General features: G+C 52.5%; 1 protein-coding gene across 1 annotated transcript in view; it reads left to right on the top strand.

Annotated features, from left to right (window-relative positions):
* OTOG (otogelin) overlaps positions 1–21,526 on the top strand; it is an 85,779-nt gene extending 64,253 nt beyond the window's left edge. Inside the window, exons 37-56 of the mRNA XM_060104535.1 lie at positions 353–521; positions 812–957; positions 1,526–1,615; positions 3,149–3,332; positions 5,702–5,922; positions 6,133–6,271; positions 8,188–8,382; positions 8,583–8,795; positions 9,392–9,496; positions 9,693–9,800; positions 10,483–10,584; positions 13,290–13,388; positions 14,693–14,733; positions 15,893–15,968; positions 16,094–16,272; positions 17,042–17,146; positions 17,330–17,449; positions 18,746–18,791; positions 21,129–21,208; positions 21,326–21,526. Coding sequence (XP_059960518.1) covers positions 353–521; positions 812–957; positions 1,526–1,615; positions 3,149–3,332; positions 5,702–5,922; positions 6,133–6,271; positions 8,188–8,382; positions 8,583–8,795; positions 9,392–9,496; positions 9,693–9,800; positions 10,483–10,584; positions 13,290–13,388; positions 14,693–14,733; positions 15,893–15,968; positions 16,094–16,272; positions 17,042–17,146; positions 17,330–17,449; positions 18,746–18,791; positions 21,129–21,208; positions 21,326–21,526 — 2,619 coding nt within the window. The remainder of the gene's footprint in view (positions 1–352; positions 522–811; positions 958–1,525; positions 1,616–3,148; positions 3,333–5,701; positions 5,923–6,132; positions 6,272–8,187; positions 8,383–8,582; positions 8,796–9,391; positions 9,497–9,692; positions 9,801–10,482; positions 10,585–13,289; positions 13,389–14,692; positions 14,734–15,892; positions 15,969–16,093; positions 16,273–17,041; positions 17,147–17,329; positions 17,450–18,745; positions 18,792–21,128; positions 21,209–21,325) is intronic.
* The last annotated feature ends 5,386 nt before the right edge of the window (positions 21,527–26,912 follow it).

Below are 26,912 nucleotides of genomic sequence, written 5' to 3' on the forward strand. Positions count from 1 at the left end.
GTGTGTGTGTGTGCGTGTGCTTGGGTTTCTACGAGTCTGAGCTAGCGGGCCTGCATACCTATGTACCTAGAACTCTCTGCAGGGCCAGGTGGATGTGCAGACTCTCTGGGACTCAATCCCCCGACTCCAGTCTCACTCTTAGCCCAGCCCTAGGCCCCTGATGGTGTGTTGGGTGGGTGGAGGGAGGGTGAAGGCACCGTTCCCTTGTCGTTGTACCTCAGGGTCCCCTACCTGCCAGAACCTACGGGATAAGGATCTGTGCCCTTACGGCTTGGGGGTAGGTGGAGCAGGGGAATGAGTGACCATGGTCCCAAGGGGATCGCTCAGGCTGTTCCTCCACCCTGTTCCCCAGCCAATCGCCGAGCAGGACTGCGTCCGCCACATCTGCCTGGAGGGCCAACTGATCCGAGTGAACCAGTCCCAGCACTGTCCCCAGGGCACTGCACCCCCTAGCTGTGGAGTCCTGGGCCTCGCAGTGAGGGTGGGCGGTGACCGCTGCTGCCCCTTCTGGGAGTGTGCCTGTGAGTCGTGGGGTCCGCGGGCACCTCCCATGTCTTTCTCGTACCCCGAACCCAGCACAATCTCTGCCCCTCACCTGTGTGCTTTCCAGCCTCAGGGTAACCCTGACATGAACCCCCTGTGGGACCTCTGACCCCTGACTTGGCAGATTTCCTACCCTTGTGACCTCTGATCTCTGTGTGACCGTCCAGCCCCCCAAGGCCTCTGGATCACGCAGGAGAAGGCCTCATGTTCCTGGGTGGCCTTGGCCCTAGGGGCATCTGTTTATTCTTCCCATCCCTGCCCTCCCCAGGCCGGTGCTCAATCTTCCCTGATCTGAGCTTTGTCACCTTCGACGGGAGCTACGTAGCCCTGTTCAAGGAGGCCATCTACATCCTCAGCCAGAGCCCCGATGAAATGGTCACTGTCCACGTCCTCGACTGCAAAAGTGCCAACCTGGTGACTGTCCCCGGCTTCCCTTCCTGCTGGGGCCTTGGGACCTGACTAGGTTTGGAGGGGAGACTGAGCCGTGCGTTGGGTTTTGAGGGTTATCAGAGGTGAGGACAGATGAAGAGGCCCCTGCAGCAGCTCCATCTGTCAGTCATGGGGCTCTTCTGGAACCAGCGCCTGGGGAAAGAGTGAGTGGAGCGCCACCTCCTGGCCCTTCCTGGGGCCTGCACCGTTCCCAGCTGCCTAGGCCCCTGTGAGCGGCACTGAAATGCAGAGGAGCTGGGATGCCACGCCTAGGGTATGGCCTGTGGTCAAGGGTGCTGGCTGCGGGGAACCGCCTACTAGGATGCTCCCATGAGCCAGGTGAAAGGAGGCAGCTTTCTGGGGGGCTTGCAGGAGGTCAGGTGGAAGCAGAATGTTCTGTGGGACTCTGTGCACCATCTGCACAGCCCCAGTGGGTGCCCCTAGCATACTGAGGCAAGGTTGGGTTGCGGGGGCGGGGGGGGGGGAAGAGTTGCTCCCCAGGAGGAGGCGGCAGCAGGGCTCCAGGTGGATGAGGGCTGGGTTCTCTCTGCAGGGGCACCTGAACTGGCCGCCATTCTGCCTGGTGATGCTGAATGTGACTCACCTGACCCATCAGGTCACCATTGACCGCTTCAGCCGGAAGGTGAGTGCATCAAAGAGCAAGCCCCCAGGGAAAGGCAGCAGTCAGGCGAGGGGCGGAGCATCTGGGGAGGAGGGGCTTTGAGGCTTATTCACAACTGGGAGTCAGGGTAGGGAGGGATCCTCTAAAAGAAAAATAATGCAAAATTAGGTATATTTGGAGGTGATTTTAATTAGAATATTTGTGGCCACTCTTAACGTCAGGGGAGGAAGTGTACCAGGAGGAATATTGCGACCGAAAAGAAGTTAAATGGCAAGAGACAGTAGCCTTAAATGATTGTGGTTAAAATATCTCACTTCTGCAATGTTTACCAAAATATAAGGCCATGTGAACACACGAAGCTGCATCGGCTTCACATCAAGCCCACCTCTGTCAAGGAGGCTGGTGCCCAACGACAACCCACCCTCTGTGGGGTACCCACCCCGAGGGTTCTGCCTTAGCTCTTCCCAGTGGGGGGGTGAGTAGGGCTGACTCACCTCCTCCTCAGGTCCCAAAGTGTCGGCTCTCCCCGCCTGTTCCTGAGCTCAGACCTGCAGCCTTGTTACTAGAATCTGCTCTTGAACATTGAACACAAGGGCCACACCGTGTGAGACTCCCAGGAACAAGGCTTAGGGCAGTGGGTTTTCCATGAGATGGAGGCTTAAGCATAAAAATCCCTGGGTTTCATCCCAGGTGCTCCAGCATTGTGGAGCCCATGGCCCTGTCTGTACAGCTCGGAAGGCTAGGTTGAGAGAGCCAGGGACTTGCCCAAGGTCAAAGTTTTCCGACTACTGGGCTAGGGCTCCCTCTATTCAACACAGTAGTTTATGCACTGGATAATTTGCAAAGTGATTAATAAAACAGTGATTCTTGGGTGGGAGGGTATAAAGTCATTATAAATATTTTAAAATCCTAATATTTTCATCTCCCATTTCCACATAGGAAAACTAATAATCCATAATACATACAAATTTAACCTTGTCTGTAAGTAGCAGGGGTTGTAGCTTTGAGTTTAAAGTATTGCATATTTAACAAACATTGCTTGAGCCCCCAGTTCATGTCAGGCCCAAAGGCAGGTGCTGGGGATTCAAAGGTGAGTGAGACACAGTTTTTGCCCTTAAGAAACTCACAGCCCATGGAGGGCCTTGATGAGGGAACAAATCTGTCTTAAAGGCCAGCACAGAGCTGGGGAGACCCCAGAGAAGGGGTACCCAACCCAGCGGCTGGGGATTTAGGGTCAGTCTCCCAGAAGAAATGATCTGAGCAGAATCAGAAAAAAAGAGAGTGATTAGAAGGGCTCAGGATTCTTTGGACACGTAGATGTCGCCTGCCTCCAGCTGTTGCATTTCTTGTTTCATTGTTTTGTGCTCGTAACATGTTTTTAGAACTTTTCCATGCCACCTTGCACTGTGTCTTGGTTGCGTGTGCCTGAAACAGAGCCTGCCATGTAGCAGATGCTCAATAACTGCTAGTTGGATGAATGGATGGATGGAGAGAGGGATGGACGGACAGACAGGCAGACAAGCTGTGCTCACACTGAACACCCTCCCCCACAAGGTGTTTGTGGACTTGCAGCCTGTGTGGCCCCCTGTGAGCAGGTACGGGTTCAGAATTGAGGACACAGGCCACATGTATGTGATCCGGACGCCATCACACATCCAGATCCAGTGGCTCCACAGCTCAGGACTCATGATCCTGGAGGCCAGCAAAGCCAGCAAGGCCCAGGGCCGTGGCCTCTGCGGTGAGGTGGGACCCAGCTGGGGGGGAGGGGGATGCTTCCTGGGTCCACCTCTGCCCCCAGACACAGGTTCCCCTGGAACAGGGAAAGCTGGGACAGAGTGCCAGGCCAGAGGTGGGACCAGCAGAGCTGCCAGGGCAGAGACCTAATGTTTTGTGTTCTAGGGCTGAAGCTGCCAGCAGGGAGATGGCGCAGGGCTCTGGCCTTGGCCAGTTGTCACTTCAGCCGAGATTGTCAGCTTCGCTGATCGCTTCCTAACACCAGATAATCTTCCCTGTCTGCCTATGCCTGGGCACTTCACAAAACACTTCTACACTCTGATCTCACTTATTCCAGGTCATCCACACAATAGCCCTGAGGGATGGCCATTGAACTAAAGAAGAAAGGGGGCTCAGAGAGGTTAAGTGGCTTGCCTAAGATCACACAGCAGAGCTGCCACAACACAGAACTAGTACTCTTCAGGCTGCAGCATGGCTGCAGAGAGCATGCCCTAAGGGCCTGGATGTATTTTGATAAGAACAAGGGGTACAGGAGGAGTCTAAGTGTGGACTGCCGCTCCTTGCAGGTGCAGAAGGTTGTGGGCCCCCATAAGGTGCTCCATGACAAACTGTTGTGATGATGATGGTGGGTGACATAGGAATACTTACACACACATACTTGCATGCCCTCCATCTGTAAATCTGCACCCATTTTATTCATTCACACTCATGCCTCTGTGTTCAAAATGCCTTTTACACATGAGCTAACAAGTGTGAGCCTGCTCCCTGCTCATTCTTTCATTCGTGCAACACATAAACACATATTTACCATGTACCAGTCACTAGAGACAGAACAGTAGGCAAAAACAAAATGTGTCTTATGAAGCTTCCATTCTTACTGGCACAAACTTCTCTCCTTACACACACACACACACACACACACACATCACCATCACCACCTCCTCCGCTATCCCTTTCGCACCATTTTTTCCTTCTACTATTTGTGCCTGATGCAGAGCGCTGTGGTCAGCCTCTGGCAGGCCAGCTTCTCCCTAGGATGCCTTTGTGACACCCTTCAGTGACTCAATGCCAAGACCAAAAATCTGACCATTGGGACTGTTGACAAAAATCTGAGGATTTTGTAGTACATCCTGCTTTATATTCACAAAATTGGTGACTGGAGGTGTCAGAGAGGAAGTCAGCAAATTTATTTCTATTTTATCCAGACTAACATTGGTATCTTGGGCACCTGCTAGGCAACTTGGGGGAATATTGAGAGAGTGAGACTATAAGGGAAAATGAATCTTTGCACTCAGAGAGCAAAACAGACCTGCAAACTGAACCTGTTACACAGAATCGGGACAGTCATGGACGGTGCATCTGAGGGGCCCGTGAAGGAAGGACTTCTGAGAAAGTGTTTCAGACAGAAGGAGCAGCATAAGCAAAGTTAAGGGCAGGGAAGTGTGTGTTTGGAGCCTAGAGTGTGAGAGATGAAGCTGGAGGTTAAGGTCAGGTTAGAAGCTGTGACAGATAAACTTCAGCCCTGCCCCCGTCTCAGTGCCTTAACACAATAGAAGTTTATTCCTTGCACACATAAATTCCCAAATGGAGATTCCTTCCATCCTGTGGCTCTGCCATTTTCAACACAAGCTTCCAACTGCATAGAAGGGAAAAGAGCCGGGCAGGTTTTACGGATCCAACCTGGAAGTGGTGCCCATAACCTTCACTCATGTTCCATTGGCGGGGACTTACCACATGGTCTCACCAACCACAGGAGAGCCTGGGAGAAATAGGCTAGTGGACTGCCCAGGAAGGGGAGGAAACAGGTGTTATAATTAGCTAGCAATCTCTGCTAAAGCAGATTTTTTGGAGTAACTTTTAATTTTGATATAACGTTAAACTTAGAAGTTGCAAAAATAGTATAAGGAACTCCTATGTACTTTTGACCCAGATTTACCAAGTGTTCACATTTTGCCTATTTGCTTCTCTTTCTCTCTCTCTCCATATATATATATATATATATGCGTGTATATATTATATATATACATACATATGCGTGTATATCATTTATATATGTATATATGCCTTTTTATATATTCACTTTTCTATGCATATGCCTTTTACATAAGTGCATTTTTTCTGAACCATTTGAAAATATGTTTGAGACATTGTGTTCCTTTATCCTTAGATACTTCGGTGTGTATTTCCTAAACAAAGACAGTTTCTTACACAGTGCATTTCTTAGCTTCTCTGTACCTTATTTCTCTCATCTATAAAGTGGGGATAACAGTGATACCAGCCTCAAAGAATTATTGTGAGGAATATTCAGTGTGACAGCTGGGGACCTGGGAGGGGTGATTATTATGGCCACTGGGGTGATTCTGCCCCTTTCAGGTATCTGTGATGGGGACGCAGCCAATGACCTCACCCTGGAGGATGGCTCTGTGGTGGGTGAGGCCGAGGACCCTGCTCCCTTTCTGGACAGCTGGCAGGTGCCCAGCTCCCTGACCTCGGTGGGCCAGACCCGCTTCCGCCCGGACAGCTGTGCCACGGCCGACTGCTCTCCCTGCCTTCGCATGGTGTCCAACCACACATTCAGCGTCTGCAACCGCTTTGTAGGTGTCACCTGGGTCCAGCGTGGGGGGACCTCCTGGGCTGAGAATGGCAGCATCTACCTGCAGGGGGCGAGCTCCCTAGAGGTGTTGATCTTGGGACAGATTGGGAGCCTGCCAAAGCTCCGTGTTGCCCCTGGGCCGGGCTGGGAGGAGCTGAGCCCTGAGATATGGGGGAGGTGGGTAGGCAGCACCGTCTGATGCACGACCCAGGTCACCCCGGAGTCATTCTGTGAGCTGTGGATCCGGGACACCAAGTACGTGCAGCAGCCCTGCGTGGCACTGACCGTGTACGTGGCCATGTGCCACAAGTTCCACGTGTGCATCAAGTGGCGACGCTCCGACTACTGCCGTGAGTTGCAGGGGTGGGGAGGGGGAGGGGGAGGAGAGGGGAAGGGCCGGGGGGGTCTCCTCCATGGCTGCTGCTGCTCTCACCCCTCACCCCTGTTAGAGTGGGAGAAGGGCTCACAGACCTGAGTCCAGGTCTAGGCTTTCCCAGATTTAATTAGTCATTCACTCACTAATGGATATTAATTAATAAATTTATAAATATTTTCTAAATAAATCTATATACATACTAACAAATTAAAATTTTTAACTTTTATTATACTTTATATAAATACATCAAATACATGTTTTATGTTTATTATTTAGTTTCTTTGAGTCTCCTTGCCTCATCTGTAAAATGGGGGTGGTCATAGCACTTTCTTTTTTTTTTTTTTTGCGGTACGCGGGCCTCTCACTGCCGTGGCCTCTCCCGTTGCGGAGCACAGGCTCCAGACGCGCAGGCTCAGCGGCCATGGCTCACGGGCCCAGCCGCTCCGCGGCATGTGGGATCTTCCCGGACCAGGGCATGAACCCGTGTCCCCTGCATCGGCAGGCGGACTCTCAACCACTGCGCCACCAGGGAAGCCCCATAACACTTTCTTGAGGGTCGTTTTGAAGATGACATGAGATAATGTGTACAGAGTGCCTCACACAGGCCCATCACACGTTACTATCCAGTAAATATTAGTTCCTTTCTCTTAACTTTTAGTCATGTTTCTCTTTTCGTCTCTCCTCTCCTTCATTGAGGATGGACGTGAGAGCCATTCCTCCCCACCCCCATTAGGTTTGCACTAGTGGGGTAGGCAGGGGTGGACCAGCCTAGAGTATTGTGATTTATAAATGTGAACACATCCAGAAAGGCTGGAAACAGCTCAAAGGAAGGCCAAACCTATAATAAGACAGATAGAAGATGAAAAGACAAAATCATCTAGAGTAGTGTTTTTCAAACTGTGGATCCCAACTCGGTATGAAATCAGCATACCCACTGATTTGGGCGTCAGCATCAGCATTTTTAAAATGCAATAGAATAAAAAATACTAGTGTGTACTGCACCTAGAATGATTAAGTATTGTCTTGTGAAAAGGTTTTTTGTTTCAATATATCAGTGATTCTCAATCCCAGCTACCCTTTGAAATCACCCAGGGAACTTCAAAAAGTACTCATGCTTGGACCCCACAATCAGAAATGCTAATTCAATTGGTCTGAGGTGGGATCCCAGCCATGGTGTTGCAAAAACTCTCAGTGATTCTTTTACAGTGGCTTGAGGAGCACTGTTTACATGCACGTGTATATTGGACCACAACGTGAGATCTAGTTTTTACAATCAAGAAAGTTTGGAGGGCTTCCCTGGTGGCACAGTGGTCAAGAGTCCGCCTGCCGATGCAGGAGACACGGGTTCGTGCCCCGGTCCGGGAAGATCCCACATGCCGCGGAGCGGCTGGGCCCGTGAGCCATGGCCGCTGAGCCTGCGCGTCTGGAGCCTGTGCTCCGCAACGGGAGAGGCCACAACAGTGAGAGGCCCGCGTACCGCAAAAAAAAAAAAAAAAAAGAAAAAAAAGAAAGTTTGGAAACACTGATCTATAGCAAGGGGTTGGCAAATGTTTTCTGTAAAGGACCAGATAGTAAATATTTGAGGCTTTTGGGACCATATGGTCTCTGTCACAATTACTCAGCTCTGCTCTTGTAGTACAAAAGCAGCCAGCTACAATGGGTAAATGAATGGGCGTGGCTGTGTTTCAATAAAACTTTATTTGCAGCAACAGGCAGCAGGCTGGATCTGGGCTGTGGGCTGTGCTTTGCTGGCTCCTGATCTAGAGGAAGGAGGCAATGACACTAAACCCCTTTGCACTCTCTGCTGAGGCACAGATGATGCTCTGAGCCCCCTCCTCACTCTGCCTGGGGTCTGAGCTCAGGCTGGTGCCCGCTGCTGTGCCCCTGCAGCCTTCCTGTGCCCCAGCGACTCCACATACCAGGCATGTGTGGCAGCCTGTGAGCCCCCCGAGACGTGCCAGGATGGGTTGCTGGGCCCGCTGGACCCAGAGCAGTGCCAGGTGCTGGGCGAGGGCTGTGTCTGCTCTGAGGGCACTATCTTGCACCGGCGCCGCTCGGGGCTCTGCATCCCCGAGGAGAAGTGCGGTAGGTTCCTGCCCTCGCTGGGCAGGGCCCTCTCCTCAACCTAGGGTCTCCTTCACCCTCCTGCTACCCATGGCTGAGGCCTCCTGCATCCCTCCAGGTCTACTCTGGGGGTGGTCAGTTTCCCAGGGAGGGTCTGGCCTGGGACAGTCTGGGTGTCTCCACCTTCCTCAGTCCCCTGCACCCTGCCATGCCCACTGCAGCCTGCACGGACAGCACGGGGGTGCCGTGGGCCCTGGGGGAGACCTGGAACTGCTCCCTCAGTGGCTGTTGCCAGCACCAGTGCCAAGCTCCGGACACCATCGTCCCAGTGGGACCGGGCTGCCCAGACCCCCGCCCTGAAAGCTGCCCGCGCTTCGGGGAGGTGGCTCTGCTCCTGCCCACCGAGGATCCCTGCTGCCTGGGGACTGTTTGTGGTGAGTCCCACCCTGCACTTCCCTAGACCTCAACTGTAAGATGGTTAAAAGGCTCCAGCCCTGCCTCTTAACCTTGGTGGATAGGATAAGGCCTGGAGAAATGAAAGTGTCTTATGGGGGTGTGCTGGGGGGAGTGGGGGACCTGCGGTGGGGTGGGGGAGCTGTGCCCTATGAGTCAGTGTGGGGCACGGCTTAAAGGCACGGGCTTTGGAGCCAGGCAGCCTGGTGGGTGCTCCCTCCACCACCTTGCAGCCTTGTGACCTCAGGAGATCATTTAACATCCTCCATGCCTCAGTCAATTCTGTAACATGAGGCTGATAATAGTACCCACCTTCTGGGTCGTTATGCGAATGACAGAAGTTGATACTGATCTAGTAGAACAGCAGTGGGCATATGGCCCAGCTCAAGGAATGTTAACTCTGATTGCTCTTCTGTCTCAGTCCTGGACCCTGTGTGACCCTCAGAGGTCCCCTCCAAGAACATGGGTCCTGGAGGCTAGGGGAAGTACTGGGGGCCAGGTGTCCAGGGGCTGGGCGGTGCTGGAGGCTGAGGGAGTCCCAGCCTCCAGGTGACAGTCCCTGTGGCCCCTGGGCCAGTGTGTAACCAGACTCTGTGTGAGGGCCTCGCCCCCACCTGCAGCCCAGGCCACCGACTCCTCACCCACTTCCAGGAGGACTCCTGCTGCCCCAGCTACAGTTGTGGTGAGAAGTCCCAGCGTGGGGGATAGGGGAGGATACCTACCACCCAGGGGCAGGGAAGCCCTGCAGCCGGGCGAGGGGAGCAAGGACAGCTCTGGGGACTGGGTTCTGGCTGGAGATGAAAGCAGAGCTAGGGTGGGGGTCCAGGTGTGGCCATGCAGGGTCTGCTCCCAGTGCCAAAATTCTGTCTTTTCCCCAGAGTGCGACCCAGACCTGTGTGAGGCAGAGCTGGTCCCCAGCTGTCGCCAGGACCAGACCCTGATTGCGGGCCGCCTGGGGGATTCGTGCTGCACCTCCTACTTCTGTGGTGGGTCGCCATGCCATCAGATGTTAACATGCATGCCTGGAGCACAGCCACCTCCTTCCTCACCCCGGCTTCCCTGGGTGGCTGGGAGGAAAGGGTGGGGATCTTCTGGTGGAGTGGGCACGGGGAGAAAGGTGAGATCTCTGTCCAAAAGTGTAGGACGAAGAGGAAACCACCACCGCTTCACCCCATACATTACTGAGCACAAGAAAATTGGTGCTTGTTCAGTGTAAGAGTTTAGGTGGATGTGAGAGAGAACTTCCAGGTTCTGCCTCCAGGACAGGTCACACAGGACTGTGGAACACTGCTAGTGTTACCGAACCAAACTTGCGTCCTCTCACCTGCAGGCAGCACAGCCAAGCTATTGACACTGGGATGGGATGAAGGAAAAATGCAGCGTTTATTGAAGGTGCCAAGCAAGGAGAACAGGTGGCTAATGCTCAAAAGACCCAAATTCCTTGCTTGGCGCCTGCAATAAAGGCTGCACTTTCCTTCATGCCATGCCAGTGTCAGTAGATTGGTGGTACTGCACGCAGGTGAGCAGACCCAAGTTTGGTTTGGTAATGCTATGAGTCTGGCTCCTGCCACACCTGGGGTTTAGGTGCCTCCCCCAGCAACCTGCTCTGTACCATGCTCCCCAGGAGAGGTACTGCCTGTGACAGCGGTGGCCCTTCTCTCCCCTCAGCCTGTGGCGACTGTCCAGATCCCATCCCCGAGTGTCAGGAAGGGGAGGCGCTCACCGTGGACAGGAACACCACGGAGCTCTGCTGCCCTCTGTACCAGTGTGGTGAGTCCTGCTGGATGTGGGGGCCAGGGCCGGAAGGGGCTCCGGGGACCTCCACAGAGTCCTCACCCTAGGACCCATGGGAGTTCAACAGGGGCAACAGGGAGCCCCCAGGTGGCGAGCTCTGGGGAAGCCATGGAAGGAGACCCCACCCGGGGAAGCTGGGCCAGGCCCTGGGAGCTGGATGACAGGGGTACAGGCTGTCACATAGGGGGCTCTGAGGCTTCCTAAGGAAAGTCCCTGTTCCCTCCACGGAGGCTTCCAGGGGCCAGGGGGAGGCCTGGGTTGAGGGACAAATGCTTAGGCTACTCCCATTCTCCCGGCCTGGATCCGCAGTCCTCATTCACTGACTGACCCAAGGCCCCTGCCTCGGGGTCCCTTTCGCCACTGTTACCATAGTACCTGCACAAGGCTGCATTTTAAAGCCTCTGAAGCTCTTTTAGTTTGCAATGATAAATAAAAGTGAGCCCTTTCTGATGTTTTTACAGGACATAACACCTGTATGTAGGATGTACCTTAACATAGTACTGTATACTGTGTACAGTGTACTGTACCTTAATTGTACCTAATAAGCATAGTACAGCCAGCATCATGGACTTTAAGCAAACCTAATGGATGAAAATTAACAAAATGTTTACATTTCAATATGACTTAATTTATAAAAATTCCTTTCCCTACCGACTGTAGGAAAGATGTGAGGTAGACTGAACTGGCACAGAGCAGTGTAGGGCGGGGCCTCCTCCCGGATACCCCAAGGGCAACCCCCACTGGTTCAATGTCAAGAACCAACTTTGAAACAATGTAGGCTCCCACTGAGAGTTCCCCAAAAGGCTTGGCCATACCCGACCAAGTAGCTCCACCTGGGGGCTCAGAGGCCGCTTGTCACAAAGTGTTTACAAAGCTCATCTGAGGAGAGGATCAGCGTCCTTCCTCTCCAGCCTCTCTCCTCATCTCTCCTCCTCAGCCTCCCTCTCCCTGTTTCTCAGAAAGTACTCCAGTAACATGGAGTGAGTACAGGCATATGGAGTCAGTCAGGGTTTTGAGCCCCAGCCATTTACTAGCTGTGTGGCCTGGGGCAGTGTACAACCTCTCTGAGCCAAGGTTCCTCATTTGTGTAATGGTGATAATAGTATGTACCTCGAGGGGCTGTTGTGAAGGTTAGAGATAATATATGTAAAGTGTGTGCTGTGTACATAGTACCTTAATATAACAGTGCTTGGCATCCAGTAGGTGCTCAATAAACAGAGGCCATCAATATTATTACCTCGTCCCAGTCTTCATTATACTTTTCTTACAAAAGCACTACCAAAGCCTTGTAGAAAGTACAGAATCCAAGTAAATACAAGAAAATGAAAACACTATTTTCCTACCTCCCAGGCATTTCATTGTCAGTATCCTCCAACTCAGTACAGATCCTTCTAGATATTCTCCCCCTTTAGGTAAGTATGTTTTACCAAAATGAGGTCATACGGTACATGCTCTTTTTTAGCCAGGTATTTTCAGTTAATGATGTTTACCTTTCATGTTGATACATTTTCAAGTCCTAGAGTACCAGTCCATGGCTTTTCTGGTCTGTTCAATCCAGGATCCCATCCAGATCCACACATTAACATTATGTCTCTTAAATGTCTTTTAATCTAGCACATGTTCCTTCTTCTGTATGATGCTAAATTGTAGAGTTTGGGCTATGGTCCTGCAGAAGGTCTCATGTTCTGGATTGCTTCCTCTTGGAACCATTTACTTTGCTCTTCTGTCCACTGTGCTTCCTGTAAACTGGAAGTTAGATCCAAGACTTGGTGGCTTCAAATTAAAAATCTTTGGTTACACTGTCCTCGAGCTTCATAGGACATCACACCAGGAGACACGTACTCTGTGGCTGAGCCACTATAACCGAGGTTCACATTGGCCCTGGATTAGGGTGGCAGCTGTCTGATCTGTCCATCTTACCTTTACAAATTTCCTCCTTTAGCCAGAAAGTAACCGGTTATTTGGACACTATACAAATGTCCTTCTCCCTCTACCTCTTATGTTTTTGAAACACCGATTAATACTCCTTACTTGTGCCAATAATTTTTTTTTGTAAATCAGATAAGTTTTACAATCTTTCACCTTCAGCGTTGACCCTGGCACCTCCCCTCTCCACCAAAAAGTTGTGTCCAGGGATTCCTTGCTCCTTGCCTTGGTCTCTCAATAAATGAGAATGGCCGAGGAATCCTAAACTAAGAGGGGACTGGCTGGAGAGCAGGAAGAAGGGAAGTGTGAGCCCTAGAGTGTAGCATCTGCTGAAACAGAGCAGGCTCCAGGTGGGCTACAAGAGGATGACGTCTCCACAGCGTAGGAGAAGCTGTGTTCTTCTTAGAGAGAAACTGTCCCATCAGCGGAGCTTCACCTGGTCACCCGCTCCCCTCTGACCACTACTCTCAGGGTAACACAGCCTCCAAGGGAGGGAGGCCCAGATGAGTGAATTTAAGGTTCTGACACTGTCAGGTCGCTAGTGCCTCCCAGGGCAGAAGGAGGGCCTCCTGATGTAGTTCTACGGGGAGACTTCAGTAGCCCAGTCTTCTTCCCTGGACCCCAGAGGGTGTCTGAGGATATTGGGGGGACCTCGGAGGAGCTAGGAGGTACCCCTCCTTAGCCAGTGTGTTTCTGAGGATTCCCACTCCAAGGTGTCTGTGGCTGATGTGTCCCCTGCCTCCCCGCCCATGCAGTGTGTGAGAGCTTCCGCTGTCCCCACGTGCAGTGTGGCATGGGTGCTGCCCTGGTGGAGGTGTGGAGCCCAGACCGCTGCTGCCCCTACAGGTCCTGTGGTAAGTCCCCACACAGGGACACCCCTCCCCAAAGGCGGAGATCCTGGCCTCTGGGGGAAGGGGGAGCCGGGCCACCACTGTCCACTTGGCTCAGATTCGACCCCTCCAGAGTCACCAGAGGGAAGCCACCAAAATAGCCCTCTCGCTGCACCCGGTTCCTGAGTGCTGAACATTCTTTGCCTCCCCAGGATAAAAGAAGGAAAAAAACAACTTCCCTGTTCCAAAAAGGAACTTCTCCACCTTAAAAAGTCTTTATTGCAACCATCTGATAGTAAATATGATTTTGTTCAAATTCGCCTCAAATCCTTTTGAGAAGCAGGCAGGGAGTGGCAATGATCGGTAATGAACACCTGCGAGCTTTATATAAAAACGTTTTTCAGGGGCTTCCCTGGTGGTCCAGTGGTTAGGAGGACTTCGCCTTCCAATGAAGGTGGTGCAGGTTCAGTCCCTGGTCGGGGAGCTAAGATCCCACATGCCTCGGGGCCAAAAAAAAAAAAAAAAAAACATAAAACAGAAGCAATATTGTAACAAATTCAATAAAGACTTTAAAAATAGTCCACATCAAAAAAATCTTTTTAAAAAGATGTTTTTCGAAAAAAAAGTTGAGAAACTCTGTTTTGCATCTGGATATTTTGCTTGCTTTTTCCGGGCCTCACTAGAATGTAAACTTCACGAGGGCAGGAATTTTAGTCTGTTTTATCCACGGCTTTGTCCCCAGAACAGAGAAAAATCTCGGCACATAGGCACCTAAAACTATTTGCTGCATGAATAGGTGACTCCCAAGTGTGTTTCACAGCCACTGTGACCTTGACTTCTCCTCCTCCTGAAGCTAGAACTGGTGGAGCCCTTAAGTTAGTCAGCGTTGCCTCGGCAATCAGCTCCCTCGCGGCTTAGAACTGTACCTGCTCACGGGCGAAGGCTTGCAGTAGAGCTCAGCTTGCTGAGCATATATATTTAGGAAATGCAGATGGTCAGAAATTCCACCCTTGCCTTGTTCCTTCCTGGAGAGGCTCCATCCTGCTCTAGAATGTGCTCCGGAGCACGGGGAAGGATGAAGCCCAGGTGATGGAAGGGAACCTGGTATTGATCCATTTACCTGTTTATCCTCCCACCCATTCTATGTGGAGCTCGGCATTTGGACCCATCACGCCCCACCTGCCCAACCAGGGGAGCTTCAGCCCCCATGCAGGATGGAGGGCAGCTAGAGGAGGAGCTGCACCTGCAGTGAGGGGTCTGGGAGGCTCAGGGGGACTCCCACCTGGACACCTCTGGTGAGGTGGGCCCTGTCCCCTCCTGTTTTTCAGAGTGTGACTGCGACACAATCCCAGTGCCCCGGTGCCATCTGGTATGAAGACCCTCCTCGTCCCCACTCCCCCTGGTCTGCCTCCCCCTTTTTCTTTCCTTCTCTTTCCCTTCTCTTGGAGACCCTGTTCCTTTAATCTAGTGCAATGAGCCTTGAATTGCAAGTCAGCATTCTCATCCCAAGCTCTGCTGTCTGGGCACAGTGCCCTCGCTTGTAAAGTGGGCCTGATCATGCTTCAGAGTTGTGAGGATTAAGTACTATGATGATGCTGAGGCTGATGCTGGTGATGATGCTGGTGGTGATGGTGCGGGTGGTGGGGATGGTGGGAATGATGATGATGGTGATGGTGGGGATGGTGGTGGTGGTGGTGGTGGTGGTGAAGAAGATGCTGCTGCTGCTGCTGGCGGGGATGGCAGGGATGATGATGATGGTGATTCTCATGATGGTAGCTAATGTTTACCTAGAGCTAACTATATGCCAGGAACTTTCCTAGGCCTTTTATGTCTATTATCATATTAATTCTCACGACAGCCCAATGAGATTGTGTCTATGATTATCTCAGTTATACAAACAAGAAAACTAAGGTTAAGGTCATGTAGCTAGTAAATCACAGAGCCAGGATTGCAACCAGGATATCTGACTCCAGAGAACATGCCCTTAACCACCAGGCTGCATGGCCACTGAGAGAAGTGAAAATACTTTAAGAAATGGAAAGTTATGCTTAAAGTTATGTTTTCTACATGTTTTTTTGGATTATAAGTATTCCCTCTTTCCCACCTAGCCCACATTTTCTCTCATTTTGTCCCCCATCCCATCCTCTTCTCCTTTTAACTGGTGAGAAGGAAGGGAAGCGTATGAGGCAAGCAGGGCCCTGGGCTGGCAGCCATGCAGGGGGCCCTCGCTGATGTAGCCAGTGGGTGCTCAGAATGACAAGAAAGTCCTGAGGGCCGGGAGAGGACACTGGGGAGCGCTCCCCAGCGGGGAGGCTCGGGAGCCACATGGGCATCCTCGAGGGAGGGTGACTGAGCTCACAGGGTGCCAAGGGCCCCCCTGGCTAACAGGCCTGCCAGCCCCTCCCCGCTGCCCACTCCCACCCACTGCAAGGAGACGACTGACAAGAGGGGGCCCCAGGTGGCAGGCTGCTCCAGACGGTGGGGCTGGGTCTCCTCACCCGGGGTGCTGACGGCCTCTGCCCACCCAGTGGGAGAAGTCCCAGCTGGACGAGGTGTTCATGTACAGTGCGGAGAACGTGTGTGGCTGCACCAAATACGAGTGCGGTGAGTGGGGAAGGGGAGCCGGGGAGGCCGGGCCAGCTGGGTGAGCCAGGGGTGGGCCAGCCGGCCTGGGGCCAGTGTGGGCGCTGGGCTCTCGGTGACTCTCGCCGCCCTGCTTGCCCATCCAGTGAAGGCCCCCGTGTGTCTGAGCCGCGAGCTGGGGATGATGCAGCCGGGCCAGACGGTGGTGGAGGTCTCAGCAGAAGGCGTGTGCCACACATCCCGCTGCACCACCGTGCTCGACCCTCTTACCAGTTTCTACCAGATCAACACCACCTCCGTGCTGTGTGACATCCACTGCGAGGCGGTAGGGGGCAGCGGTGCAGGACGGGCTGTGGGGGCCCAGGGGGAGCTGGCCTGCAGACCCTTGGTGCTCTGGGAATCAGAGGAGCCCTCCAAGCTCCACCAAGCTCTTTGGATGAGTCTAGAGAGTGGGCATTGGGGAGACCTCTGAGACCTCTGTGGAAAGTGCTGAGGCCAGGAGGGGAACAGCAAGAGTGAAGGCCTGGCAAGGGTGAGCATTTGACAGAGAAAACTCACATTTATTAAGCACCTACTTATGCCTGGCACGGTCCCTATCCTCTTGGTTTGTACTGCTACCGTTTGTTGAGTGCTTCTATTGATACGTGCCCAGTACTTAGGACTGGCTTCTATTAAGGGTGAAATAAGTATGAGTTGAATAAAAGGGATTGGAATTATTCCCATTTTTCAGATGAGAAAACTGAGGTTTAGGGAAGTCCAGCCATTTGTCAAAATTGCCACAGGAACTGGGACTCAAACTAAAGTCTATCTGGAATCAAAACTGCCATCCTTAATTACCAGCAAGGCCATCTCTTTGTCCACTGGGGCTGGGTTTAGGACCTGCTGTCTACCCTTATATCTACCCTGAGGCTCAGGGTAGATATAAGGATGACCTTCCTGCCTGAGATACAAGGAGGCTGGGAATTTCCTTTCTGAGCATCTACAGGGGGCCTTTCTCTGGGTTCTGGGCTCAGGGACAAGCAGACAGTGGGAGAGGCAGGAGGGTGGAGGTGGGTGCGTGGCTGAGGCCCATCACGTCTCTCCCTGTCCTGCAGAACCAGGAGTATGAGCACCCGAGGGACCTGGCGGCCTGCTGCGGTTCCTGCAGGAACGTGTCCTGCCTCTTCACTTTCCCCAATGGCACCACCTCCCTGTTCTTGGTATGCAGCCCCTTAACTGCGCATCCCAGGAGGGGACACCTAGGACCAGGGCCCGGGGCTGGGAACAGATGGGGTCCTGGGCAGTGCCAGGTCCTGGGCTGCACCTGTCTTCGGAGCTGTGCCCTATCAGTTCACTAGGGCCATCGGCCACAGGTCCCCACTGGCTACCTCTGTGCCCTCTAGCCCGGGGCATCCTGGATCGCAGACTGCAACCGCCACCACTGCAGCACCACACCCCTGGGCGCCGTGCTCATCCGCACGCCCATCATCTGCCCACCACTCAACGAGACCGAGTGTGCCAAGGTCAGTGCTGGCCGCCTCCCGCGCAGCATGGCCTAAAGCCGGGCGCAGCAGCTGTCTTAGTGGTCGCGGTGGGTAGGGGCAGGGGTGTCTTGTGGTGTGGGGGGCTGTGGAAGGAGGGCTTCCCTGGAGCCTGGACCTGCCCTGCCACCCCAACTCCACATCTCTCCGTGTATCTTTGCTCTGACCACATCGCACCACATCCTCACGCATCACACCACGTCCTCACACATCACAGGGCCATGCCCAGATGCACGCAAACATACACTGTCGCATGTTCTAGGCACACTCACATACACACCAACACGGGCAGTCAGCTGCTCACAGGCACCACACACTCCACAGGGACGTTAACACCTTGGCAAGCCAGTACACATACCACGTACTGTCAGACGCCAAGGCATGCTTACATGCACACACCACGCAGACGCACAGTTCAGTCCTGCGATGGGCTAACAGGGGTCCAGCAGTAGCATGGACAGCTGTCACTATGGGCACACCTCAAGGAAAATGATTTTCTGGAGGGTTTGGGATTATTGTTGAATTATTAGAGTTCTTGACGTTAATATTGGGCATTTAAAAATTTCTGGTCTCACTTAGAAAACAATTACACACATCCAAGCATTCTCTCCACACAGACACACACATGCGAAATCACACATGTACACACATGTATGTGCTCACAAAACCACACACATATACTTAGACCCACGCTCACACACGCACACACACAGACACACACACACACTTATTTACAAAGAACTGTCACATCCATCATTTTATCAATTTCACAGTAGAGGAGGAGGGCTATCAGGAATCATTGCCCCATTTTAGAGATGGGAAAACTAAGTTCAGAGCAAAGGGGTAGCTTATCCAGGGCTGAGATAGAGCCCAGGCCACTGACCCAAGTGGGTCAGTCCCTAATCCCTCCCCTCCCTGACCCTCTGTGCAGGAAACACTAAGGCGGACGACAGTACTGGGTGTGAGGGGGTATATAAGGAGAGCTGCCACTGGAAAAACAGGAGGCCCTGGTGCCCTGCACCATCTTTACCCAGCCTCCAGCCTCAGTGCCAGTGTCCCAACCAATTGGGTTAGCCCCTGTGGCTCTCAATGGCCAGCTCAGGGGCCCCTTCCCCCTCTGGCCAGGGCCTGATAGACAATGGGGCCTGGAACTCCTGCCCTGGAGCATCATGGGAGGAAAGGAGTCTAGACTCTAGCAGTCTTTTTGCCTCTTGCTGGGATTCTTGGCTCCTGGCCTAGGATGTGGTCTCCTATCCACCTCTCCTCCTCTCCTTCTAGGCTGGGGGCTCGGTGGTACCTTCCTTGGAAGGATGCTGCAGGACATGTGAGTGAGCATGGCAGAGGCCAGGGCTGAGGGGCTCTGGTGGTGGGGACAAGGTGTCATGTTGGGGCTCAGAGGGCCAGGTTCCTGGCCTGGCGCCTCCAGTGGTGGCTCTTCAGGGGTGAGTAGTCGAAGGGATAACACCCCCCACCATGGGGCTCATGGCACAAGCACAGATCTGCAGGTGGGCAGGGGCCATGCTCACATCCCTGTCCCAACAAAAGGCCTCTGCTCCTGTTGGAGACGGGACATTGGGATGTTGGGTCCAGGAGGTCAGTAACTGACCAGCTGCTCTGCCACCTCCTGCCATGGCCTGCCATGACCTCCAGCTGAGATGCCCCCCACATGAATTCTCCCTGTGGTCAGGAGCCTTGTCATGGAGGTGCCTTCAGACCCATGGGCTCCCAGACTGAGTCTGAGTGAGAGCTCGGTGCGTCTGTCCTCACCCCTGGCCCCTGGAACCTGCAGCCCCAACTGCATGTGCGTGCATGTTCCAATCAGCCTTAGGACCTTTGCCCACATGCCTCCCATCCCCCACGGCCCTCAACCTTTCCTTGGAGGGATGTAGAATTTTGGACCCTTTTATGTCCACTTCACATATTCCAAGGAAACTGGGCTCAGTGACTCACTGGCTGATCTCTGACCCACAACTCAATGTTCCCTGAATGTCCCGTGTGCTCCCTGTGACCCGTGTCCCTCTCCCCAGGTTCCCCGGGGACCCTGTTTCCCTTGGTCCCCGTTAGCCCTGCCTCTCCTCCACGGGTTAGTGTCCACTGCCACCCAGGTACTCCTCTCGGAAGCCCGCGGGACTGGAGGCGTGTAGCCGCGTTGCTATTTCTGCCAATGTCCCTTCTGCTAGGTGGCCCTGAGCTCTGGGGGTGGGGGAGGGGAGTGTGGTGCCCCTGCTCCCTGCCTCTGGCAAAGGCCTTAGGGCCAGCAGTGCATGCTGGGTAGCACGCTGCACCCCTGGGCTTGCATGGGAATGCTTCAGCAGTGCCCGCTCTCTTGGTGCCCAGTGCCCACCAATGCCCAATGCCACCACTGCTTTGCTACCGCTGGTTACTCAGCTGGTCTCAGTCCAGGACCCTGAGGCCATGGCCAGGACAGCTCTCAGTTCTCCTGTCTCCTGGGAGCAGAGAGGGAGGAAAAAGTGAACTTAGCTCTGGCCAGGAGACCTCCAGCCAGTGTGGTCAGAAACCTACTTGGTGAAACCCAGAGTCCAGAAGAGGGGATTCCACCCCATTTCCCACAGGCACCCTGGTGTCACAGAGGGAGTCTATGCATCTGGCAAATATTTATTTAGCACCAATACGCCAGGCCCTGTTCTAGGCACTGTAGACACAGCATAAAAGACGCAGCCCCATAGAGCTGACGTTCTAATAGGAGAGACAGAATAGCAAGTGAAATTACAATAAGATGGATGCATCTGGTTTTATGGGGGCTGACATTTATGCAATTGGTTGGGGGGGGGCTTCATTAAGAAAAAGAACACAAACTTACAAATCCATACTGAGGTATGAAAGTGAAGATTTATTTAGAACGCAAGAACTCACAACAAATTGTGGAAGGAGGCTGTGCAAAGGAAGACCCTAAAGCTTACATGTCAAGAGCATCATTACAAGGGTGTCTCTCAGGAAGGTGACAGTGCCCTGGATAGAAATAAGGAAGGGAGGGGTCAGGGAGGGAGGTTGGGTGGAGGGAGGATTTTGTAGTTTCAAGAAGAAGATCAGGAAAGGCCTTGGTGAGGATATACTTGAGCAGGTGAGGGTGTAAATGAGCCATGTGATTGGTTGTCTTTGGGAAGCATGGTCCAGGCAGAAGAAACTGCATGCTTATCAATTTCCATCTCTGTAACAGCTGTGTGAGGTGGGTGACTCCTGGCCCTGTCCTGTTTGATAGCTACGGAAACCGAGTGACCCTGCTATGTGCAAGCATCGTGCTAGGGACTGGGGTTTCCATTCACTCAGGCAATTGCGGGATCTTAATGCTTGAACTGAAGCTCAGAGAGGGGAGAGGATACATCCAGGGTCGCCAATGGATTAGAGACAGGCTTTGGGGCTGGGGTGGGCAGGCAGCTTGCCTTGTCCCCAAATCCTCGTCTTCCCTAGCCCAGAGTCCCCAGGCTGTCCCTGGCATCCTTCCCTGTCTCACCCATCTCCCCTGCCTTGTCACCTCCACCTCCTTCCAGGGCACTGAGTTAAAAGGGAGGGGCTCTAATGCATGGGCACTAACGCTGGTAGAGGGACCCTCCAGCATGACACTAACTGCCCAGTCTGGCCCAGCCTGCTGCCCCGGGAGCACTACTCAGCCGCAGCCGCCTCACCCACCCTGTCCCCCCAGGTAAAGAGGATGGACGCTCTTGCAAGAAGGTGACTATCCGCATGACCATCCGCAAGAATGAATGCAGGAGCAACACCCCTGTGCGTGGCCCCAGCAAGGCGGTGGGGCGGGGGGCGGGGTGCAGCCGAAGATGGGGATGGGGGGGCTTTGGGGGATGGAAGCCACACAGGCTGCCTCACTGGCCTGCCCGTCTCCAGGTGAACCTAGTGTCCTGCGATGGGAGGTGTCCATCCGCCAGCATCTACAACTACAACATCAACACCTACGCCCGCTTCTGCAAGTGCTGCCGTGAGGTGGGCCTGCAGCGGCGTTATGTGCAGCTCTTCTGTGCCACCAACGCCACCTGGGTGCCCTACATCGTGCAGGAGCCCACCGACTGTGCCTGCCAGTGGTCCTGAGGCCTGGGGGCTGGGGCGGGCTGGACCACTTTTTGCTTCCAGCTGGCCCAGTGTAGGGTGGGCGAGGGGCACTGAAGGTGTGGAGAGCTGGTACATGCTGAGCATGGAATGGCGGGCAGAGACACAGAGAGTGACTGGCGGGCCACACCGGCCCATCCTGGCTCCCTCTCTGGGCTTCCCCTCCTCCACATATGGGAGAGTGCCACAGCTTGGGGCTCAGGGAACTCAGCTCTGTCCCTGGCTTGAGGGCTGGGAAGGGCCCTCGGTCAGGGGCATCAGCCCCTGCACATCTGTGACTCTGGCTGCAGTGCTTTGGTAGAGGGGGTAAGAGTTTTCCTGAGAAGCCAGGACCAGGGCTGGACCCAAGACCCAGTGGAGGGGCCAGATGTGGTGGCCCATTCTCTTTCTCGGCCCTTTTGACCATGGAAGAACCACAGGCTCAGTAAAAGGAAAGGGGGCTTAAATGGAAACATCCAGGTCTGTGTATCGCTGCCCAGAAGGACTTCCCAGAAGCAAAGAGGGTGGGTTCCCAGGCGACGTGCTCTCACCAATGTCTGTGAGGTCAGGTCCAGAGACTGGGGAGTAGACTCAGTGAGCTTCAGGCCCCCTGTAGCCCCAAGAGGGACGCCCTGGTATTCTGTTATTGACCTTGTAATTCAGGAAAGGATTTAGAAGAGCAGGGCCATGGCTGCTCCATACCCACACCTACTCCCATCCCTCAAAACCGGCCTCCCTGGCAGGTGGGCTGGCTCTGCTGAGGTGTGGTGGATGAGTTGTGCTGGACCCTCCTCAGTGAGGGTCCGATTCATCCCCATGTGCCTCTTCTCCAAGAACATAGCAGAGTTGGTCTCTGGAGGGGCCCGAGTGTAAGTTTTGTGGCTCAGCCAGTTCCCAGCTTTCTACTTCATGGGACCATCCAGCAGGAGAGCAATAGTCAGTGGAAAATGCAGGCCCTGTGCGTGTGCAGCCGCCTCTGAGCATTTCTCAGAGCCTTGTCTCTGAACCAGTGTGTCCTTCTTAAAGCCAGCCTAGGGCCCCCTCCACACCCCACCCTGTAGCCCTCCGACCCTACATACCACTTTGTGCTGCTGGGTCCAAAGGGCATGAACGTGAGGTTGTTCAGACGCCAGCACTGCCCTGTATGTCTGGAGATGTGTGGCTGCCCTGGTACCCCTAGGATTGGGGTTGGGGCCCTGTGCCAGGATGGCCCCCAGCTGTTCTTGCAGCCTCTTTGTTCCTGTATCTGTGTTCTGTTTATATATCCAATAAACCACAGGAAGACATCAGACCTCTGAGCATCTCTGAAGGTGTCAGGTTTGCTTTGAATCTGAAGGAATTTCAGCTGTGAAGACAAAATCCTATGTTATGTCCATGGAGGTCACCCTGACTTCTCTTGCCCCACCCGTGCCCAGCACTGTGCGCCACTCAGAACAGGTCTTCCACGGGCATCTGCTGGTTGGAATTGAACAGATAGGACGCTGGCTCCTAGAGGAGGGGTGGGGAGAAGGAAGAAGACTTTGGGAGCTGGAAAGCTGGCATCCAGGTGAGGGGCCTGAGGAGTGGTCTGAGCTCTGTGGGGCCAGGGACAGATGCCTCTCACACAAGATGTGGACAGGTCAGGCCCTGAGAGTATGCTTCATGTTGGCTTCTCAACATTTCTGTATTTATTTCCCTGTTCTCTCGTAGAGCTTGGTAAGCTTTGTAGCTACTGTTGACTGTACTAAGGTTAGGGAGAATCCAGGGATTGGGTTGTTAGTGACGCTTCAACTTTAAAGTACTGTTGGCACATCTAAGGGGCAAATGGGAGAATGCTTTCCTGGGTTGTCCCATTTGGGAAGGAATAGGAGAGGGGCGGCCTGAGGAAGCACCCGCCAATGAGAGAGGGATACTCCTAGGGCCTGGTTCAATGCTTGGATGCAAGGGCTCCACTCAGCCTGGAGGGGTCGAGCATTTCCTGTGAAGCTAACACTTGGAAAGCTTAGTTTTTATTTCACAAATATGTGTCTCCCCTCATGGTATATCTGTCTGCTAACATGAGCCCTGGGACTTTTCCTAATGAAAAGAAAGCTTTACAGCCTCTTAAGAAACACACTTCTAGATAAGCACTGGATCAAAGAATAAATCAGAGTAGAAGTTAGACAATATTATGATCCTCATGATTATGAAATTACAACACATTAAACTTGTGAGATGCAGCTAAAGAAGTACTTAGAGGGACATTTATAGCCTTAAATGCATACTTTGTACTTATTAATTTCCTATCATTATAGCCAGAGGTGGGGTGGGGCAAAGCTTCTCCATCACTGATGATAATTAAAGGCTTGTAATCAGTCATTTTCTCAGCACAACACACTCCCTAAGTCACATATCAACAGCTTTCAGAGAGAGTTTTGAACCCTGAGTTCAACAGAACATGACTTTAAACCAGCCTTTAAAACCAGCCTGATTTAAAATACTAATTCTATCATACAGCAAGATGTTTAGATTAAGACAAAGGTGGCTTTTTAGTCATTGCTGGAACCCCAGTATTCCTGGCTGTTCAGCCCTCACCTCACGACTACTCCCATCTGTTTACATTCACATATAAGCAGGCAGACTTTGAACAGGACCACTCCTTGTTAGCTGTTGTGTAAACAGGCAGAGGGCACCAGCTCAAGCCAGCCAGTCTCAGCCTAAATGTCTTCCTGCAGCCTTTGTTGGAAGGGTGGCCTCAGACTTTCAGAGGCCTGTTCTTCATAGCCTATCTATAACTGGTGACCCAGCTTTGCTGACTTGGCCCTCTTGGCTCCAGTTGGCAGCAGTTTCCAGGCTTCCTGCTCCACCCTCACTATATACTCACAGGTGGCCACAGATTCTGATGATCACACCAACTGCTGGAATCACAGTGTGTGTAGGTTTCAAACCCCCACCCAGGAACCCCCTCCTGCCTGCTTCTCCTGGAAGTCAACCTCATACACCAACCCTTTGGCTAAAACTCCCAGTCCTGTTCCCCTAGCTTCCTCCTGGGGAACCAACTCTTTTGGGCTAAGACACTAGTGAAAGAGTAACAAGAAGCAAATCACCAACCAGCGTGCTACCCTGCTCTGCACTGAGGGAAAATAGGAGAAGATGAGGATTTTAAACCTAAATCAGTGTTGCCCAATTGCCCTCAAATAGCCAGTACCCAGGGCTTCCCTGGTGGTGCAGTGGTTGAGAGTCCGCCTGCCGATGCAGGGGACACGGGTTCATGCCCCGGTCCGGGAAGATCCCACATGCCGTGGAGCGGCTGGGCCCGTGAGCCATGGCTGCTGAGCCTGCACGTCTGGAGCCTGTGCTCTGCAACGGAAGAGGCCACAACAGTGAGAGGCCAGCATACCGCCAAAAAAAAAAAAAAAAAAAAAAAAAACCAGTACCCATAGTGTTGATATGAGTGTTCATTGATACAGTGTTGATTTACATTAAAAATACATACACCCTTTGACTAAGCCATCCTATTTCTAGGCAGCTGTGGTAGGCTGAACTACAGACCTCCAAAAATGTCCACATATTAGTACCAGGAGCCTCTGAATATGTCCCTTACACGATAAAAGGGACTTTGCAGATGTGATTAAATTCAGGATCTTGTGGTGGGGAGATGATCCTGGATTATCCAGGTGGGCCCAATGTAATCACAGGAGAATTTGTAAGAGTGAGGCAGGAGGATCAGCATCAGAGAGAGGAAATGTGATGACAGAAGCTGAGGCTGAAGTTTGTGGTAATTTGTTACAGCAACAGGAAACTAATAGAGCATCTAAAGAAATAATTCGTACAAAGAGGCATGTGCCAGGATGTTTATTGCAGCATTGTCTTAAGTTAAAAAATATTGGTTTGACTTTCCTGGTGGCGCAGTGGTTAAGACTCTATGCTCCCAATGCAGGGGACCTGGCTTCGATCCCTGGTCAGGGAACTAGGTCCCACATGCATGCCACAACTAAGAGTTTACATGCCACAACTAAGGAGCCTGCCTGCCGCAACTAAGACCCGGCACAACCAAATAAAAAAAAATAATATATATATATATATATATATATATATATATATATATATATATATATATATATATATATATATATATATATGTAACAACTTTAAATGCCTATCAGTAGGGAATGATTAAATAACCTGGTACAGCCACATCGTAGAATATTATATAGCCCTTTTGTAAACTGATACAGTGGGCTCTCTAGGATATGTTAAATGAAGAAAGGAAATTGTGGGTCAGTTCCCATAGAATGACCTGCTTCCTTTATGCTTCTCTGTGGGGACACACATACACACACACACACACACATTATATCCCTCTCATTCCGTTGAAGGGTTTTCAGGACTGAGGAGGCCCTTCCTGGCTGTTTGGGCCTGCTGGTTCAATGGCAGCATTGGTCTTGGAACAGCCTGTTTGGTTCTGAGGGTCCCAAAAGCTGTCGCTGTGTACAGAAGGATGAAGTGACCACCCCAGAATAGACTCAAGGCATATCTATGGCATCTTCCCCATCCTTTGTTTCCTATCCACTCTCTGCACATGACTTAAAGCTTGAGGGAACCCTGGAGGCCACACACCACACAGGTAAGGAAACAGAAGCCTAGGACCCAGCCGCTCAGAAAGCTGGTAGCCGAGCTGGGCGGCTGCCCAGTCTGCAGCCCCCTGTGACGTATTTGCCAACACGAGGGGTTCTGAGCCCCAGAACTATCCCATTTTCCGTGCTTCAGGCTCAAGTTCCCGCCCTGATTTTCTGGGCTTAATCCTCTTCCTGTGGAAATCAATAAGGACATTGTGATGGAATGATTCACGTTCAAGGTCAGGCCGGAGCAAATTGGAGGCGACATGCTGATTTTACTGCCCTCACTTAGAGGAGAGCCAATCCTGCTCACAGACCCCTTAACCCTTTCTTCGCCACTCCCGTCGCTGTGTCAGCACCTGCCCCGCCCCGGCTTCAGCCTTCTCCTCCAGGCCTAGGTCTCCGGGGTCTGTTTGTCCATGTGTGGCCCTGCCTTTTACATCTTTCCAAGGCTCTGACCCCACAGGCCTTGGAGCGTCACGCACTTGTCGTGGTGGTTTGGGGAAGGCGGATGGCAATCACAGTACTGAATCAAACAGGAACAACTTCAAGGTGAAGGTTAAACCCTGCCTGTGTAAGTTCACTGGTCATGTCCTGCCCCAGGAAATCTCCTCAAAGCAGAGTGTCTCCTCCTTCCAATCTTCTTTTCAGAGTTCCAGTCCCCCTCTTCCCTGATTTCTTGGGTTGTCCAACATGGGGTGATGGAGGAGCGGGAGGACCAAATTCCTTCTTTCTTTCTTTCTATTTTTTTTTTTTTATGCACAGCAACTCAGATCTTTTCTGTGGCTGAAACATGATAAGTTATTTCTCCC

Source organism: Mesoplodon densirostris, chromosome 7 (assembly GCF_025265405.1).
Source record: "Mesoplodon densirostris isolate mMesDen1 chromosome 7, mMesDen1 primary haplotype, whole genome shotgun sequence".
Classification (NCBI taxonomy): Eukaryota; Metazoa; Chordata; class Mammalia; order Artiodactyla; family Ziphiidae; genus Mesoplodon; species Mesoplodon densirostris.